This window comes from Crocuta crocuta, unplaced genomic scaffold (genome assembly GCF_008692635.1).
Source record: "Crocuta crocuta isolate KB4526 unplaced genomic scaffold, BGI_CrCroc_1.0 scaffold180, whole genome shotgun sequence".
Classification (NCBI taxonomy): Eukaryota; Metazoa; Chordata; class Mammalia; order Carnivora; family Hyaenidae; genus Crocuta; species Crocuta crocuta.
This window is the reverse complement of record NW_027527549.1, coordinates 692,400-711,130: the sequence shown is the minus strand read 5'-3', so window position 1 is coordinate 711,130 and position 18,731 is coordinate 692,400. Positions and strand designations below refer to the sequence as shown.

At 40.5% G+C, this 18,731-nt stretch overlaps 1 protein-coding gene across 1 annotated transcript in view; it reads right to left on the bottom strand.

Moving 5' to 3' along the window:
- The window catches only part of LOC144234444 (membrane-associated guanylate kinase, WW and PDZ domain-containing protein 3), an 86,689-nt gene that overhangs the window by 26,860 nt on the left and 41,098 nt on the right, over positions 1-18,731 (bottom strand). Inside the window, exons 7-10 of the mRNA XM_077767796.1 lie at positions 14,082-14,139; positions 9,865-9,959; positions 3,351-3,539; positions 212-817 (exon numbers count right to left, since the gene is read on the bottom strand). Coding sequence (XP_077623922.1) covers positions 212-817; positions 3,351-3,539; positions 9,865-9,959; positions 14,082-14,139 — 948 coding nt within the window. The remainder of the gene's footprint in view (positions 1-211; positions 818-3,350; positions 3,540-9,864; positions 9,960-14,081; positions 14,140-18,731) is intronic.

The following is an 18,731-nucleotide window of genomic DNA, read 5'->3' as shown; positions in this document are numbered from 1 at the left end:
CCATAATGGACACGGATGAGACCACTAATAACTAGAAAAACTGCTGCAGAAGATATTGCTTATGGAAGCAGTCAGACAGAACCTTAAGGAAAATGCACGCTAATTACCAATTCAGTCTGCGTGGAAAAGAGGGATTCTGCCCTGGAAGGAAGGACAATTAACAGATATAAATGCATAAACAACGAAGAGTTTTCCTTGTGCTTTTACTCACCTCCTCTTAAGATAAGCAATGGTACATCTGCACCTACTGGAAACTGCTTTAGCACCTCTACCACTTGGAGATGTGTTAGATTCTGCACATTTTGATGGTAAATCTCCTTAATTATATCCCCCTTCTGTAGGCCTTGACACCACTGACTATCCAATATCATTTTGACCTTCTGTCCCGTTGGGCTGTCAGCAATTGCAAACCCAAAGCCTTTAGGGCCCTTAATCAGAGGGATAGTCACTAGTTCCGGCTGGGAGCTGCCCGATGATGCCATCGATGCTCTCTGCTCACTCGGATCTGACGGTCCATTGAGACGGTCACTGATCAAGGCGTGTCCCGGTTTTCCATTCTGGTCCAGAGCCACTGCTCCTGACTTACAGTCCTGAGTGCTCACGCCAGTCTCTCCCTTGGTCAGTGACTGTCCATTGATGACAGGCGTAGCAGCAACGATGTCCACAACAGGATCTTCATGGTCATCAGGGAGTGGATAGCCGCGACACAGAGTGAGGCTTACATACTGACTGACAGGCACCAACTGGAACATCTGGACAACGTCTGCATGGGTGTGACCGAGGACACAGTTGCCATTGATGTCCACAATAACATCACCTGTTAGGACACAACCAAGTTCAAAACATTAAAACCACTGAAGTAAGTTAACTTTCCATTGGGGGAGAAACAAAAATAGTGTCATCATCTAAATCTGAATTCTGGAACCCTTTTACTATTCATTAGCTGCTGAAGAGACAGGTTTTGAACACAGACACGTCATTCTCCCTTTTGTGGTTCTTCTGGAAGAAGAATATAAATGTATGAAACCTTAATTATCTTTGCAGCAGAGAGTTATGACCTCAAGATCAAGGGAATCATCTGAAAAATAACTGTAAATTCACACTGTCATTGTTGGTGTGTCCTCTGAGTCGTGCCTAAGCAGCCACACAAAGCTAGGCACGGAGTAGATACTCGGTACATAGAAAAGGAGCAAATCACTCACTCCATCAGCTACTCATACAAACGGGCAATCTTTAAATGCCACCTTATTTCTTCATTTTAAGAGGCCATTAGTTACAAGGTAGTTAAACATTCATTCTAAGTTTGAAAAATGTACGGCCGAAGAGGAAAATAATGTGAAGTTATGAATGTATTTCCTTTAGCATCCCTTCTTTTTACAGAGATTTTCAATTTATCGTACTCACATTTCAAAAGGAGAGACATGCGATGAGATTCAGCACAAGCAAAGAGCGTTATTTAAGACACTGAAAAGTCAGCTCAACTAATTGTTGTAAAAGTAAGGTCTTGGGGCGCCTGGGTGGCTTAGTCGGTTAAGCGTCCGACTTTCGCTTAGGTCATGATCTCGCGGTTGTGGGTTCGAGCCCCGCGTCGGGCTCTGTGCTGACTGCCAGCTCAGAGCCTGGAGCCTGTTTCAGTCTGTGACTCCCTCTCTCTCTGGCCCTCCCCTGCTCATGCTGTCTCTCTATCTCCTAGAAATGAATAAAAACATGAAAAAAAAAAAAAAATTAAAAAAGTAAGGTCTTGCTTTTTCCTGATTTGCATTATTCCGACCACTTTGTTGCGGAATCACTGTTACCTGACATACATCGGTGGGGAGTGTTTTTTGTTTTTTATCGCAGCCTTAACTTTTAAAATCTGTCCTCTAATGTCTCATCCATTTGCTGTTTTTATTTGAATATGATTACTTAAAAGGCTATTGCCAAGTAAAGGTGCTTTGATTTGTTCTGATTGCATGCAGACTTTGAAAAATCAACACAAATGGTGTTTAAAAATAATTGTGAGTGTGCAAAAATTTGTTTCATAGTCTGTGAAGGCACAGAAAGAATTAGACTAATAAGAAACAAAGTTCTGACTTTTCCTCCCCTGGAAAAAGTTTCCAGAATGTTCACAGAAGTACTGTACTGCTCTGCAAATTAGACACCAGGTGTAGACATACCTACATCTGCATTATGAAACAGCATATACAACAGTTAAAGAACGTGTGTTATGGACAAAATGTTAAAAAAAAGTCAAGACTGAGAGCTTAAAATGTTTTACTATTAATTTTAATCTCTAGAGTTTGTTACTCTCGTAAATAAGGAAGAGTGAAAATAGTTTTCCTTATAACTTTTGGTTATTTTAAGTTTTCTTGTTTTAAGTCTCTGTCACTTAAATGGGAAAGTATAATATGAGAGATGCCATATCCTAGTTGAAAGTAAGTTGATATATGCCTCAAAAGTACTGTGAGAAATGAACTGTCCAAATGAGGGATTTACATGAATGGTATATGAAATATCAGAAAAGTCCAGCAAACGGTGCAAGAAGCAACCTCAGTGGCACAGTAAAATCTTTCTGGAAAAAAAGTGCTTAAACCTCCCCTCACAATTGTACCTGGTCTTGAACTTCTTCTAACCTCCTCAGTCATAAGAACTGTCAGCCATATAAAAATACCTAACAATTACCAAGTAAAGACTTTGGGAAAACTATATAAAGGACAAATTTATACAACTCTATAAAAACAGTAATTTCATGTCTATAGTTCTTAACAAAGGAGTTTAATTTTACTAACAACCAGGAGGACTAAGGAAGCAAAAACCAAACCAAACCAAACCCGGGAAACTCTGTGGGACATCATTTGCCCCATATCACTATACACATCACAGTGGATCATTTTTCCAAAAGATTACAGGTAAATATTATAGTTCCAAAAGTACCCTACATCATCAAAGAAAAACAACCAGTTTTCTGAGATGATTAATAAACCTTTATCTTAGCACAAAGCTATCTCCAGGTGATACAAATTACTCAAAATATTAAGACACTTAATATGTTTTTCCAAGTCTGCACTTACTTGTAAAAATGGCCCTCCCTCAAAATTAGTAAGCACTTAATTTAGAGGAAAAACTATTTTAATACAGAAATCCTCCCTCCCCTTTGTATAATTGAGTTCTCTCTCTAATATATACATATATATGTGTGTGTGCGCGCACGCGTATGTGTGTATATTTATATATTCACACACATACATAGTTATAACATACATAAAATATATTATATGTAAGTTTTATAAATATATGTATAAACAAGATCTTTTCACCATAGTTTTTATTGGCAGTCATTACTCTTCAAATAATTCTGAAAAATTTGCTACCTGGTGCAATTTTGCCGTCTTGAGCTGCAGGACCATCTTTCAGCACATTTTTCACTTGTAGGAACTCATCAGGCCTGTCTCCACCAATAATGGTAAAGCCAAATCCCATTGTGCTTTTCTTCAATGATGCTCGAATAAGGATGCCTTTCAGCTGTGATGGATCTCGAGTGAAGTGGGATTTTTCTATATCTGTACCAAAATGAGAAATGGGTTTGAGAACGAAAATAATTACAATGAACATGGCCCTCAAAGTCAACTTTTAAGATAGTCTATATAAGTTTAGTGTAAGAAACCCATAAAGGAAAGCACATTAGAGAGAATCCAATATTATGAAAGAGAATTTAAATGAATAAACTATAAATCACTTGAAAAAAAAACTTAGCCAATGATTCACTTCTCTTTGATAGGACTCCTCTGTTATATGAAACTTGCTTCATACATAGTGTAGCCACTGCCATAAACATAGGTAAAAACGCCTACTTTATCCCCTCCCCATTGCCCTATTTGTTTGTACTTTTTCTCATCCCACAGAGTTCTTCACATGAAGTCCAAATGATATACTTGAGGGACTGCCTTTCGTATTAAATTCCTTAACATTTGGACACCATTCGGCTGTACATTTCATTTTAATAAGCATCTACTGAGCTCTACTAAGAAAACACTATTCTAGGAAGATGAAGGCAACTGTCACAAACTTATGAAAAAGAATATACTGAGAACTTTTTAAAATTCACAACTCAGGCTTTCTGTAGCCTTCAATTTGTATCTGATGTGAATGTATGAATCCCTAACCTACCAGTAAATAATTTCACATTTCTTTCCCTTTTACTCATGTTCAGTAAATACTTTAGGAAGAAAACAAACACAGCTCTATTAAAAAGCCTATTTTTAGAGGTTTCCTCAGATGATCCTAAAACTAAAAGCAATCCATATTTGCAAATACCACCACCTTTCTCTCTCCCCTCCTCTCCTTGACCATGGCTGCCATTGGGGCACTTTTGAAAGCTGTGGAAGGGTCAGAGTGTGCAGAGTAAGAGCTTACAAGGCACTGTTTACATTAACTTTTGAAAAGATAGTCTAACATTTTCTGCCAAATATTTAATAGTTTGAGATATAACCACATATGGTAGAACTCAGCCATTTAAAGTGTACAAGTCAATGTCATACACCTATCACCCCCACCTAGTTTTAGGAAATCCCACCCCCCATCACCCAAAGAAATCCCTATGCCTGTTGTAGCCACTCCCCATTTCTGCCTAACCTGTGCTCACACCCTAGTGTTTGGCAATCACTAATCTACTTTCTGTCTATAGCTTTGCCCAAAGTGGATATTTCATATAAATGGACTCATACAATATGTGGTCTTTTGAATGATTTCTTTCACTGGGCATAATGTTTTTGAGGTTCAACTGTGTTTTAGCATGTGCTGGCACTTTATTCCTTTTTATTGCCAAATAGTAGTCCACTGTAAAATACCACATTTTAATTACCCATTTCTCAGTTGATGGACCTTTGAGGGACATTTGAGTTGTTTCCGCTCTTTGGCCGTAATGAATAATGTTGTTATGACCCCTTGTGTACACACGTTTTCTTGTACATGTTTTCAGTCTTCTTATGTAGAAGACTGGAGTGCAGCCATTGCCAGAACCATATAGTAACTTTAACATTTTGAAAATTGCTGAACTTTTCCAAAGACCCTGCACCATTTTCTATTTCCTTCCACCAGCACGTATGAGCGCTCCAATTTCTCTGCTGTGCTGCTAACACTTGTTTCTGTGGGCTTTCTGATTCTACTGGGCATGAGTGGAATCTCAGCACGGTATAGACGCTCATTTCCTTAATGACTGAAATCAGCAAAGGTCACTTGCTTCATACATAGGTCACCCTCAGCACTAGTATCGAGCCCAGAGTCATTTGTATACAGCTGCTGCTGCCCCCCTTCAAAAGGGTTCTAAGGGACATGCATTAAAGCTTGTGGTCAGTTAGAAAAGAGCCACCTTTGCAGCTGCCCCACATGGCAGCACAGACCGTGCAGTGTGTAAATAGTTCCCTCAAGAGACAGGGCTGCCCTGAGAGTGTACTGACAGGGGCAGGCTTGGGGTGGGAGAAGGTCTACTTTATTTGACGTGTTCTGCCCAGCGCTGCCTATCTCTTACAGGTGAAAGTACTTGTCATGAAAGAAGAAAAGGAAAAGAAAAAGGGAAGGAGGAAGGAAGGAGGGAAGAAAACGAAGAAAGAAAGAAAGGAAAATGCAGCTATTTCAGGCTTCTCAAAGTGAAGGACCAGACTCTGAACAACAGGGCATTCACCACGGTAGATGCTACTTCCAGAGGCTTCTCAGACTTTGGCCAGTCAGCCCGCTCGCGCTGATCTCTGTGCACTGCGGGGTCCCTGCTGAGCCTCTGACATTCAGACTAGCAACCTGTCTCTGAACAGAAAATGACTTAAAAAAATTATTTGACACGTTCAAAGCCCAGTCATTTAAGCTGATTACGACTGCCCACCAGGGCCACCTACCAGGTTACAGACAAGATCACTTGTTTAATGGCCATGTACTTAGGCAACTGAGGACAAAACCTGATGAAATGTACCTCTCTCATTTTTTATTGTGATACTTCAAATATTGTGATACTTCTGGTTGGCTATCTCAGCTCTAGTCCTCATGGAATGCGGGATAAGACTGGCTTCTGAGGGTGAAACTAGAAAATCAGCATATAATGGATGAGATCAAGATGTGCAAACATTAAAGGGTTCTGGCTAACACCAAATTTCAAAAAAGTATTAATAAAACTATCAAAGCCTATGAGAAGTTGTTCAGAGTTAGATCTTATCAGAATTAAACATAGAAAAGTGAGAATAAGAAATGCACAAAGAAACCGTTTTGATTCTAAAAATCCTGATTTTATATTATTTTTTTCTTGTTACTGCCAACCTTTATTCTCCAAACTCAACACTAGTATTATTTTTACAAGTTCTACTACTTCCCACCCACCACCAAATTCTTTTGGGATTTGGATCAGAATTAATTAAAAGTCCTGATTTTTAAATCCAAGCTGTGTGATTTAGTTGAGTGATCTTGGAATGTTACTTGACCCTTTAAAGTCTCAATTGCTGCATCTATAAAATAGGAATATAGGGGGCGCCTGGGTGGCTCAGTTGGTTAAGCGGTCTACTTTGGCTTAGGTCATGATCTCCCAGTTGGTAGGTTTGAGCCCCGCGCTGGGCTTTGTGCTGACAGCTCAGAGCCTGGAGCCTGCTTCAGATTCTGCGTTTCCCTCTCTCTTCCCCTTCCTTCCTGCGTCTTTCAAAAATAAAATTTAAAAAAAAAAAACTTAAAAAAATTTAAAAATAGGAATATAGTGCTTAATTCATGGGATTGTTATAGGGATTGAACTAGGTAAAGCATCAAAAGCACAGGCAACAAGGCCTGACAAACAGTAAGTGCTCAATAAATGCAGATGACCACACACACATACATGCTGTCTAAAGGAGGTTCCTGGCTTACAAACATGAGTACTTCTCCTGTGGCAAGCATCTCCTTGGAACAGATGCATCAAACAACTGCAAGATCCCATCAAGGGATCTGAATGGGGCCCGTAATATTAATCCCTCATGGAGGGATTTTGAGTCTTAGATGAGAAGATGTATAATGCGTCCAATTGAGTACCTGACCCAGTGTCTCAGTGAATGGTAGCCATCGTTCTTCTAGAACTTCTATCACTCCTAGGAAGCTTTTCTTGCCCTTCCCACAGTCAGATTTAATTTCCCTCTCCTTTGTTCCAACTTTTTTATGTCTGTTATCATACTGTACCAAAATTAGGTGTCTAGTTCCCTAAATTGTGAGCTCCTGGAAAGATACAGGCTGAGTCATAATTCTTCTTTTAATGCCCAGATCGTAAGAGAGAGCCTGGTTATCTAAATAACACACGCATGGTCCCTGCCCTCAAGGAGCTTAGAGTTTAGTGAGGGACAGAAGATCTCCTGTGACATGTGCGATGCAGACATGGGCATTCAGGAGCTGTGTGTTATAATACAAAGAACTCTGAATTTAAACTCTGTAAAACTAGGTGCAAATTCTGGCCCAACTATATGGTTCTGAGCAAAAGGCTTATGTCTACTAAAGTCTCTCATGTGCAATGGGGGTTCATGTTTTATTCCAGTGAGTCTCTTCTGTTTACCCCTTTTCAGCCGAAGCTATGAAAATAGTTGACTATACCCATTGTCTTTACTTCGTCACCCACCATTTCCTCTTCGTTCTACTGCATTTTTACTTCCTTTCCACTTGCTCTTGCTAGAGTGACAGGTGACCTCCATATTGTCAACCTCGGTGTATACTTTTCAATTTCCACCTTTCTTTTCAGCAACATGGGGCACAAACACTCAACTTCTTTTTGAAACTCATTTCTTCTCCTGGCTGCCTCCCCCTACGGCCTCATCTCTTGTTACTACCCCACAAATCTCCCATGTGCCAGCCACTCCTATCTGTTCTGTGGCCCCTACACCACCATTTCATGCATCTATGGTTTTATACACTCTGTTCCTTCTACCTGCTATGCCTTCGTGCTCCTTATCATCTGTCCGATTTAACTGACACTTTAAGATCCACTTCTAATGTGTCCTCTGCTTTGAAAGTTCCTCTGTGTCCTTGACCTTCTCTACCGAAGGAGAGGTGGGCGCCCCCTCCTTTATGCCACCTATTAATACACCTCTATTAATACAACATGCACATCTCTATTAATAACAAGAAAAGCTAGTATGTATTGGACACCATTTGCCAGATACCATTGTAAGCACTTTATACATACTAATTTGCATGCTTAGAACCACTTTCAGGGGTAAGTACTGTTCTTACTTTTATTTTATAGATGAAGACACAGAGGCACAAAGAGTTTAGGGAGCTCATCCAAGGTTACACAGCTGGGATTCACACCTGATACACCCTCTGCACATTTAACTGCTATCTGAGGATGGCATCTAACACCATATATGGCAACCACTAATTTCCTATATCAGAATGTGAACTCTTTTTTTTATAATGTTTATTCATTTTTGAGATAGAGAGAAAGCATGAGTGGTAGAGGGACAGAGAGAAAGGGGGACAGATGATCTGAAGCAGGCTCTGTGCTGACAGTGAGCCCAATGTGGGACTTGAACTCATGAACTGTGAGATCATAACCTGAGCTGAAATCTGATGCTCAACTGACTGAGCCACCTAGGCATCCCCAGAATGTGAATTCTTGAGGGCAAGACTTAATCATTTTTGAATATCATGTGACCCACAAAGCACTGGGCAAATAGTAGGTATTCAAAAATATTTGTTAAACTACAAATGTTTACTAAATCAAATGGAAAACTTAAGGGATGAGACTATGTTTTTGAAGGGTAGCTATAAGAAACAAGTGTTTCTCAGGGCACCAGGGTGGCTCTGTCAGTTAAACAGCCTGCTCTTGGTTTTGGTTCAGGTCATGACCTCTCCATTCTTGAGTTCCAGCCCCACATCAGGCTCTGCACTGACAGCAGGGAGTTGGTTTGGGATTCTCTCTCTCCCTTTCTCTGCCCTCTGCTGCTTGCACATGCTCTCTCTGAAAATAAATGAATAAACTTAAAAAAAAGAAGTGCTTCTTTCATTGGCAACAGAAGTGGGGAGTCTACTCGATTACTATAATATGACTGTATAGACAGAATCCTGATTATTAACAACAGATGGAGGAGGGGAAGGGTCGGGGAGGGATGAGTAGAATGTAAGAAATTCCTCGGTAGCTTCTTCAAAATACACATGGCTGGGCTCATCAAAATATCAGGGTCTATGTATTTTAAAAATGTTCCCCAGGGGTGCCTGGGTGGCTCAGTTGGTTGAGCGTCCGACTTTGGCTCAGGTCATGGTTCACGAGTTTGAGCCCCGTGTCGGGCTCTGTGTGGACAGCTCAGAGCCAGGAACCTGCTTCAGATTCTGTGTCTCCCTCTCTCTCTGCCCCTCCCCCACTTGCATTTCTGTCTCTCTCTCTTTCAAAAATGAACATTAAAAAAATGTATTTTAAACGTTCGCCCAATGATTTTGAATTACCATCCCACTTGAAAAGTCAATGATACAGGCAAATAATATGGTGAATTTATCCATAGCAGTTCATGAAGAATCCTGGATGGTTACAGACCTTACATCTAAGCATTAACTTGGGAGAAGCTCATAATGAATTAGAGATCTCACACTGTCCTGGTCTGAAACACTGGGAAACAATGCAATCTTCATGTCACAACCTCAAACCCATAACAAAGACATTCAACATCTTCCACCAACCATTTCACGCTTTCTGTGTAATAGCAGCATAGGAAAATAGCATTCTCAAACGTTGAGATGCTTTATTAAGATTATTCCTGTGTTTACAGTGACAAAATGAGACATTCTCCATTGAACCTCAAAGCCCCAACAATAAGAAGTCCAAGCTCACTTTCATTAATTCAGTATATAAATTTCACAAGGTATTCTTAGAAGAAAAGATTGAGGAAAAGGTTCTACCTGGTTTTGAAGACCCAGGATCAGCCAGTCCTAACTGCTTTTTCCTTTTAGCTTCTTCCACTGGATTTTCAAACTGGGTTTTCTGGTTAAGGTGACTGTAAAATATAGAAAAACAAGCATTTCAGTTTAAAAAGAAAGAGGTCTGTTATTTTTAAATAGACTCTTACACCATTCCATCCCCGGATGGTTAAGGGGCAAACATGTATCTCTTGACTATGGAATTAGAGAAGCTAGAAGACTGAAGGGGAAAGGCGTTTAGGAAGTACAGAAGGGCCCATGGAAGACGCCGAGAGTGAAAGCTGCTGAAGGATTCACGACAGCTTCTGCATCAGGGACCCAAAAGAGCCAATGACCGTTTTCAAAAACCGGAGGAGAAGCCCTCGCATTTAATGCAATCAGAATGGCTGGCAATGGATCAGTTCATTTTCTAAAAAGCAGTTAATGGTAGGAGGATTTTAATTCAAGTTTTGTTAAAACGAAGCAGCTACAAAGATGCTTTTGGAAAACTCTCTGAGTGTAGCAGCTTTCTAGATTCTTACTATTATTTTTCCAACTGACTCAACCACATCAATTTAGCAGAGCAGCTAAGAAAGAGACTTGCTTCTATCAATTTGTATCACAGAACTTTTCCATGTTTAAATTTTTTCATAATTATATAATAATTAATATGGTTGTGTAATTACAATATAAATTTAGCTGGTATTTCTGATTTGGGAACATTCACAACAGCCGTGGAAAGCACGCAAGTTGGTGGGAGAAAACAGAACAGCATGGGGAGACTAAGTGTGAGCGACTAGCCAACAGCAGTCTACGTGGTGGGCGAGAGTGTGTTTCACTGGGGGGTAAAGAGCACCCTTTGGTCTGGCCAGTCAGTCAGGTGGAAGCTGGGTGAGAATACAACTACTGTACACAAGTTGTTTCGAGAGCTTCTAACTCGGAAGCAGGGGGGGCTTATGTTCTAGCACTATGTATTACGTGGTACATGTATAGTTCAGCCAAATGATTTACCTTTTCCAGCAGAATCCGTTTTAACAAGAAGTGACATTCGCAACTACCAACAATTAAACATCAAATCATGAGACTCTCAGATTATGACTGCCTTTACAAAAGGATTATACAAAGGTTGCATACAAATAGTCATACAACTTGGATAATTGCTTTGCCATCTGTGAACATTACTGGTGCTGATACAAGAGGAGAGCAGGGACCGTCAGGACAAGGTATACTGACTTTCCCTATGCCATTTAGGCTTCTAGTGCATTATTAACTCTGCAGCAGATGTAGTTGCTTAGTTTCAGAGTCTAAATATGGCAAGTTCTGCGTGAAATTCTTTGGGGTGTGGTTTTGCTCAAATGCAAGGAAGCTTCTGCTTCCTACCAAGGAGAACCCCCTGTCAGTGAGTTAACTGTTTAACCCTCTGGGAAAATGAAGGTCTTTGGTGTTACCTTAGGTTCCATTTTCAACATCATTTATTAGGTACTGACATTTCACAGATTCTTAAAAAAATAAAACCACCAGAAAGCGACACTCAGAAAAAGAATAAATCTGTTTAGAATGAAGCCTGGCCGGCTTTCACGTCATCAGCTGGAATGACTCATTTTGCCACCTAGGCATTAAAACATAAGAAGTAGTAATTTGTATTTATACTCTTCGTAATGTGTGGGAAAGGAGAGTAGGAGTACTCAACTGAGTAATCCCTTTCCTGAAAACTCTTTGACAAAAGGATGCAAGATTCTGGCGAAGGGTGTAATTGCATCTGTCACCTTAAACTACTTAGATTAAAATGCTACCCAAATAACAAAACAAAACAACAAAGTAAAAACTTTCTCCTTTTCATTTAGTTACCATGTCGTGAAGCCACCACAATGTTAAGATGGAACAGATTTTGTTTTCCATATAACTAGCTATGGGAGATAATATAGGAGAATGTCACAGGTTACCAGAAAAACTAAACAAGGGGAGCAAGGAAGCATGATTACATACATAACCTGGAATCTCATCTGTATGAAAATGCTGTGTATATGATAGGTGGATTTAAAAAATTCATCTCCACAAACAAAATCTGTCCGTATTCTTTCACGAAGAATTTGGGACATTAAAGCAGGGGTATACTTCAACCCCGAAACCTAAGAGCATCAAGGCATTTCACGCAACACCACGAGATAACATTTCCAAATACGTAAGCATTCTTACGGAAGGCCTGCCGTTCGTAAGATTTTTGGAACAATTTTCTTTTCAAAAATAAATTAATCCATTTCAGAATCGCATCCCTGAAAACAAATACTTGCAAAGAAAAAGTGCCACTGCGGTTGGTGTTACTACTTGCAGGCTCCGGCCAAGAGCAATCATCGTGCCATCTGGTTTGACAAATGGAGAAATGGAGAGCGCCAAAGAGTAGCCGTTCAAGTAACAGCTTTTTATCTCCATCAGTAAACTCGCTGCAGATGACTATGGTTGGGATTCAAACCCTTAACGAATCTGGGAATCAAGCCACACTCCGCGGCTCGGCTGACTCCATACTAATGTGCATCCCGAGTACAGCCTGCTCTTTCTTAATCTAATAAATTACCCTCCTGTAAAATGAGCTCGTTCTGGGACCAATCGTACAAAATCACGTTGCTGCTGCTTTTGCTTCTAATTCAGGCTCTTTCACACGCTCTGTGACAACTAGGAACAGGTCACTTCAGGATCTGCCCCGAGGTTGCTTCAATAGTGCATCTTTGCTTAATAAGAACCCGATCATTTCGCCCAAGATTTTATAACAGGGAAATGAGTCTCACCTCTTGACCACGTATTCAAATTTCCTTGGAATGGACAAGAGCATGAGAATCATTATTGCAGAAATTTGTTCAGCAGTGTCAATGGCAATTAATAGTTTATTGAAGCCAAATTTAAAGAGACCAAACAGCAAGGGGGGGAAAGTCCCACAAAATCTTTCAGCTGGCCTTCAAATAATCCTTTGACTCAAGAAATGGTTGTTTCTTTAATGAAATATGCTTTAGAAGAAAACCAAATAAATAAAAGAGCTGCTGTATGCTTTTCACATCATAACATCAGCAAGATATTAAATAACACAACGAAAATAAAATTAGCACAGCTGTCCAAAGGAACCAAAGTATCTACACTGTCAAGTTCTATACCTAGGGGTCAAACGGAGTTGTTTTCTTAGGGTACAGGTTAGATTTGAAGAAATCATTCCAAAAGTCTCTCTAACCACAGCAGCTCATGTAACAACCTACACATTAGAATAAAGACTAGATGGACACTTGAAACTAATGTAAGCTTGTGTGTCAAGTAGGCTTCCTTCAAAAAAAAAAAAAGAATCACAACAGGAGTCAGAGATACATATTTAGGGATAAACACTATGAAATGTCATTTGTTTACACCACAAAGTGATGAGAAATTAATTGGCAATTATAAAAACTAGAAGATTCTCCTGTCTCCTGTTTTTTTCAGGTAATACACAGCCTTCACCACCTTGGCAGTAGGTTGAGACCCCAGCATAGGAAGGTGTGTAGAACATTTCTGATGCAACTATTTGCCTGAGGTCAAAAATTTTACCTATCGCATCTGGAAAGAGCAATCCCAGTGGTCATAACAGTGTAGCAACTGGCTAAATTAAGGAAAGGGGAAGAAAAATTGCACGTTGATGTTACCCTGATTTCTCTGGCTAACATAGGCAGGTGTTTGTACTCCACTCCTACATAGAGTTATGTTTAAATTTAACCGTAACAGCTGTGTAAGAAGCAACGCTCTTCCCTTCAAAAGAAGACTGAGCATTCCCTTGATTAATTCCTTAAAAGAGAGCACACTTCTCATCCTGTTCTCCCAAGCTTTGGATCATTACAGCACGCTGCCCTTTCCCTGCCTTGACAACCAAACAGCTCCAGTGTTGGAAGTGACCTTAACATTTCATCTAGTCCATGCCCTCATTTCACAGTTTTCTATGTACTATTTTTCTCTTTACAGGCTGTAGTGGTAATGGTAGCACGTCCAGCTATTTATCAGCCTGGCAACTTCCCTCTTGCTCTATTTACTTCAAAGCTAACTTCTGGGGAGCCCAGAACCACTGAGATAAATGCTCATTGCCCCTACTTCTAACTCCCCTAGCGGAAAGACTCGAAAGCCGGAGTGCAGAAACACGAAGTGTTGCATTCTGTATCTCCCTAATGAGGGAAAACCGTTTGGGAGAGGAGTCACTGAGGTACCGAACTTACTCGACGTAGTATGTCCCATACTGAGGGTCCTCGATTTTCTCCCAGCCATAAGGAAGTTCTGTAAATACAAAAGAGAAATAGAGTAAAATGCCAGATTCAAAACCAGCAGAACAGAATTCACCACGAGTGGGTTTAAGTATCTTTTATTTCAGGACACTAACATTGGGGAGGCCGACAGAAAGCTGAGGACTCACTTTCAAAGAACAAACGCAGTTTGAGTCGAGTGGCTTCTTGAATAGCTAGTGAGTGTCTCAGCAAGTAATTAGAAGCCCAGAACAAAAGCTGACATTCGACTCAAAAGTGTTTATGTGAATCCTACGCCATAAAAATGTTATTTAAAAAATCATCTGGTATATATCTTTCATTTAAATAGTTGATAATGGGGCGCCTGGGTGGCTCAGTCAGTTGAGTGCTCAACTCTAAAACTGGCTCAGGTCATGTTCTCACGGCTTGTGGGTTCGAGCCCTGCGTCGGGCTTCGTACTGACAGTGTGGAGACTGCTGGGGATCTCTCTCTCCTCTCCCTCCACACCGCTCCCACCCCCCGCCTCCACATTAAATAACTTAAAAAAAAATAAAGTTTAATAATGCTGATGCAAGACATACTTATCCTATAGTTCAATACAAGAAGCAGCTTCTTGTTCAATTTTTCACTATTATATATACAACTTGTCAATTATTTCTATTATTCTGACCCATTTCTTCCCCTAAGAAAAGTCCAGCCTCGGGGCGCCTGGGTGGCTTAGTCGGTTAAGCGTCCGACTTTCGCTTAGGTCATGATCTGCGGTTCTTGGGTTCGGGCCCCGCGTTGGGCTCTGTGCTGGCTGCCAGCTCAGAGCCTGGAGCCTGTTTCAGTCTGTGACTCCCTCTCTCTCTGACCCTCCCCTGCTCACGCTGTCTCTCTCTCTCTCTCTCCTAGAAATAAATAAAACATTAAAAATTAAAAAAAAAAAAAAAAAGAAAAGTCCAGCCTTGGATTTTTGCCATTTCAGGTGGGCAATCTAGATTTCCTTAAAATCTAAGAAAAATACCTACTTTCTCTTGCATTAAGTTTCTGAACGAAAATGTGTAGAATCCATATTTGTGTCTGGTAACAGAGGAATATCTTACGGAGGATTATTATATATTATTTATTCCAGGTAACTGACTAATAAAATATAACCAGAAAAACCAAAGGTAGCTGAGTTTCTGAGAGTTAAAAAACAAAATTCCAGTCTTTCCAATAGAGACTGAAACTGTCAAGAGAGATTCCTCTTCTCCTTCCCACTGTTTCCCTAGTTAAAGCTTCTGAAGAATCATTTTATTAGCTAGACGCAGATTAAGTTGGCAGGAATGTTCCCAGCAGGTGGTTTTAATGCCTGTAGTTTATACATAGAAGCCCAGCAAGAAGGAGTTTTTTAAAAACCCCCAGTTATACACTATGATGATCCACACTTTTATTTTCAATTTCTTTGAGAATGTTCTTCTGCTAGGCCAAAGCACCCACCTGTGCATGCACACACACACAACATATGCTGGACAGCAGATAGGCTTAGAATGTACCCAAATATGCATTAATTTTCTATTACTTAGCTGCAGTTTTGATGTCTTGACTTCACAAGGAAAAATTTCACTGTAATGAACTTGACAAGCTTTCCAAACTATTATGCTAATAAAGTTATTTCACATTCAGAATAAAAGGAGAGAATAGGTGAGTAGGCTCTGGAGGAAAAGCTCTGGATCGCCTCATCCCCTTTTCTCCCTCCTATTTTTCTGTCTGTGTGTGTATATATATATATATATACACACATATATATACTGGTGGTTTTGAAGCTAGGTGAGTATTGCGGTGTTCCTTTGAAGGACCTGGCTGAAATGTTTGAGGTGGAAAAGACGAGAATGGTTGAAAACGGCTGTGTGAGAAGAGAATAAAACAGCTGAGAAGAACTGAGATGCACTTCAGTTTGCTTTGATCTTCTGGAGCTATGAAGCAAATAACTGTCAATTAGGGAGGTGCGGTAGTTTATGACTAGTCAATTGCTACATGGATAAAAGTATTTGTTGGATTATATCTGTAAAAAAAAAATGTTCTTTCATAATATTACCAAAGCATTACCATTAAGGATCTTCCATGAAAGAGTTTTTTCCTTAATAGGAAGTTTCTGGAAATAGCACAGGAACTGAATGGTGCTGAGTAAGGATGGACCCTATTACTTCACTATAACTGGATTTATGCTTTGTCTTTAGAAAAGTTTGCAGAATTGCAAGAACTGTAGAGAAAGCTGAAACATTCCACTTGATATCTAAAAACACTCACTAAAAAATATATTAAATCTTAATAAGGATACAAGATCAACATAAATAGATTTTGGTGTTAATCTGGAGTTGATTCAGCATTTTAATTAGCAACTAACAGATACAGTTCAGCCCTTTCTTTAGGAGAGTAAACAAATTGGTAATTTGTCTCTTGGGTTACTTATTTAAAAAGTTTTTTATGTTTGTTTATTTTTGAGAGAGAGAGAGAGAGAGAAAAAGAGAGCATGCGCCAGCAGGGGAGGGGAAGAGAGAGAGGAGACAAAGAATCACAAGGAGGCTCCACACTGTCAGCGCACAGCCTGATGTGGGGCTCAAACTCATGAACTGTGAGATCCTGACCCGAACCGAGACCAAGAGTCGGATGTTTAACTGACTGAGCCACCCAGGTGCCATGAGACAGAATCTTAAGTAGTCTCCATGCACAGCACGGAGCCTGGTGCAGAACTCAATCCCATGACCCTGGGAACATGACCTGAGCCGAAATCAAGAGTTGAAAGCTCAACCAACTGAGCCACCCAGGCACCTCTTTGGGGCTACTTTTAATTACGGTTTTAAACCTTAACCACTGATACCACTAGCCAGTTTTCTGCAGAGCAGTTTAATGAAGTTAAAGGAGTGGTTATTACTTGCCAGTTTAAAATAAAGTTAATAAAAGCAAAACAAAAACACTTAGCAATTTTATACTGGCTCATCCACTGGCTCAATGAATTCACTGACTTCCCCTTTTCCCTTTCCCTCTCTTCCTCCTCTTTCTTTCTTCCTTATGCAAAAATAATTAGAAACACAACATACTTCTTGACCTCAAAAAGTTCACCATCTAAGCAGACAGGCAGAAAAGACAAATTACATAATCAAGACAAACACTAGCTTTTTGGGGGTGTGCAGAGGAATGATGCCAATTGCTTTGTAAGAGTGGCTATCAGGGAAGTTTTCTAAAAGGGGGTGATGCTTGGGCAGTCTTTAAGGATGATTTGAACATGGGGAGGGGGGTCATTCCAACAGATCAAAGGGCCCTGAGGGGTTAAGAAGGGGTGGCATTTTCAGTAATTACAAATACTTTGATAGGACTGGAGTGAAGGCTGTGTGCAAGGTGTTTATATTATAAGCAAGCACCAAATCATGTTTCTTGAGTGCCACGTTAAGGATTCTGATCTTTAATTAGATAACAATGGAACCGATAATGCTGGACTCAGGCAAAATTAAATTTATACTGGAGAAAGATTATGGGGCATCAGTAACAGAGGATGGAATCGAAGGAGTGGGGCATATAGACAGACAAATAAGAAACTGGCTAATAGCCTAAATAAGGAGTTGTGAAGGCTGCAGCTCAGGCAGTGGTAGAAGGAACGGAGAGAGAGAATGTTTACTAGAAGTCAAAGTAACAGCACTCAGTGACGAACATGAAGACCGAAGAAGGAAAAGACAAGAGGCCAAGATGATGCCGGGTTACTAGCTCTTCTGGCAGGAAACCGATAAATGAACACATATTTATTGAATACCTACCATGAGAATAGCTGTGGGAACAGGAGAGAGGTATTAATTTGGATTTGGAGGCATTTAGGGGACAAATCATATGTAAAAAGCGCCTAGTACATTCCCCAGCACCAATGGACACAAGACATGGCAGAGGTTTCAAAGTCAGAACTGATCGAACAAAAAGGTGAGGCAAAAGCTGTGGCTGGTAACTGGTGCGGGCTCATGGAAGTGATGCCACTGCTGACGGCAGGAAGGGAGGGTACACAGAAGGTTCAGCTCAGTTTGGGAGGGAACACGTTCAAGAGGCCTATGGAACATCCTGGCAGAGATATCTCACCATGTCATGGAAACAGGGACCTGGTCCTCAAAGGAGAAACGTATGAAGAGAAGGATTTGGGAGACACTGCATTTAAAAGCCACGGCAGTGGGCAAGATTCCCTGGATGCATTGTGAGAAGAAAAAGGTAGAGAACAGAACATCAGGAGTATTAACCATTTAAGGAGCTGATGGAGAAAGTAACAACAGTCAGGGGGAAGGATATCAAAGATGACGGGGGCGGGGGGGGCAGACAGAGCATGGTCAACACTAATAAATGCTCTGGAAAGCTGTCAGAACCAAAGGGCTAAACAGAGACATTCAAATTTGGCAATCAGGAAGGTACCGGTGACCTTAACACAAGCACTCACTTTCACTGAAAACTTGGGGGCAGGAGTCAGCACACTGTAGCCGTGAGGAGGAAGACAGGAGGCGGCGCCCTTAAGCAGAGACAACTTTTTTTTTTTTAAACTTGGTTGTAAAAAAAGATAGTTGAGAACTGGAAGGAGCAGGGAGTAGGGACGGTCAAGAGAAGATGAGTTTATTTACTTTTGAGAGAGGAAAG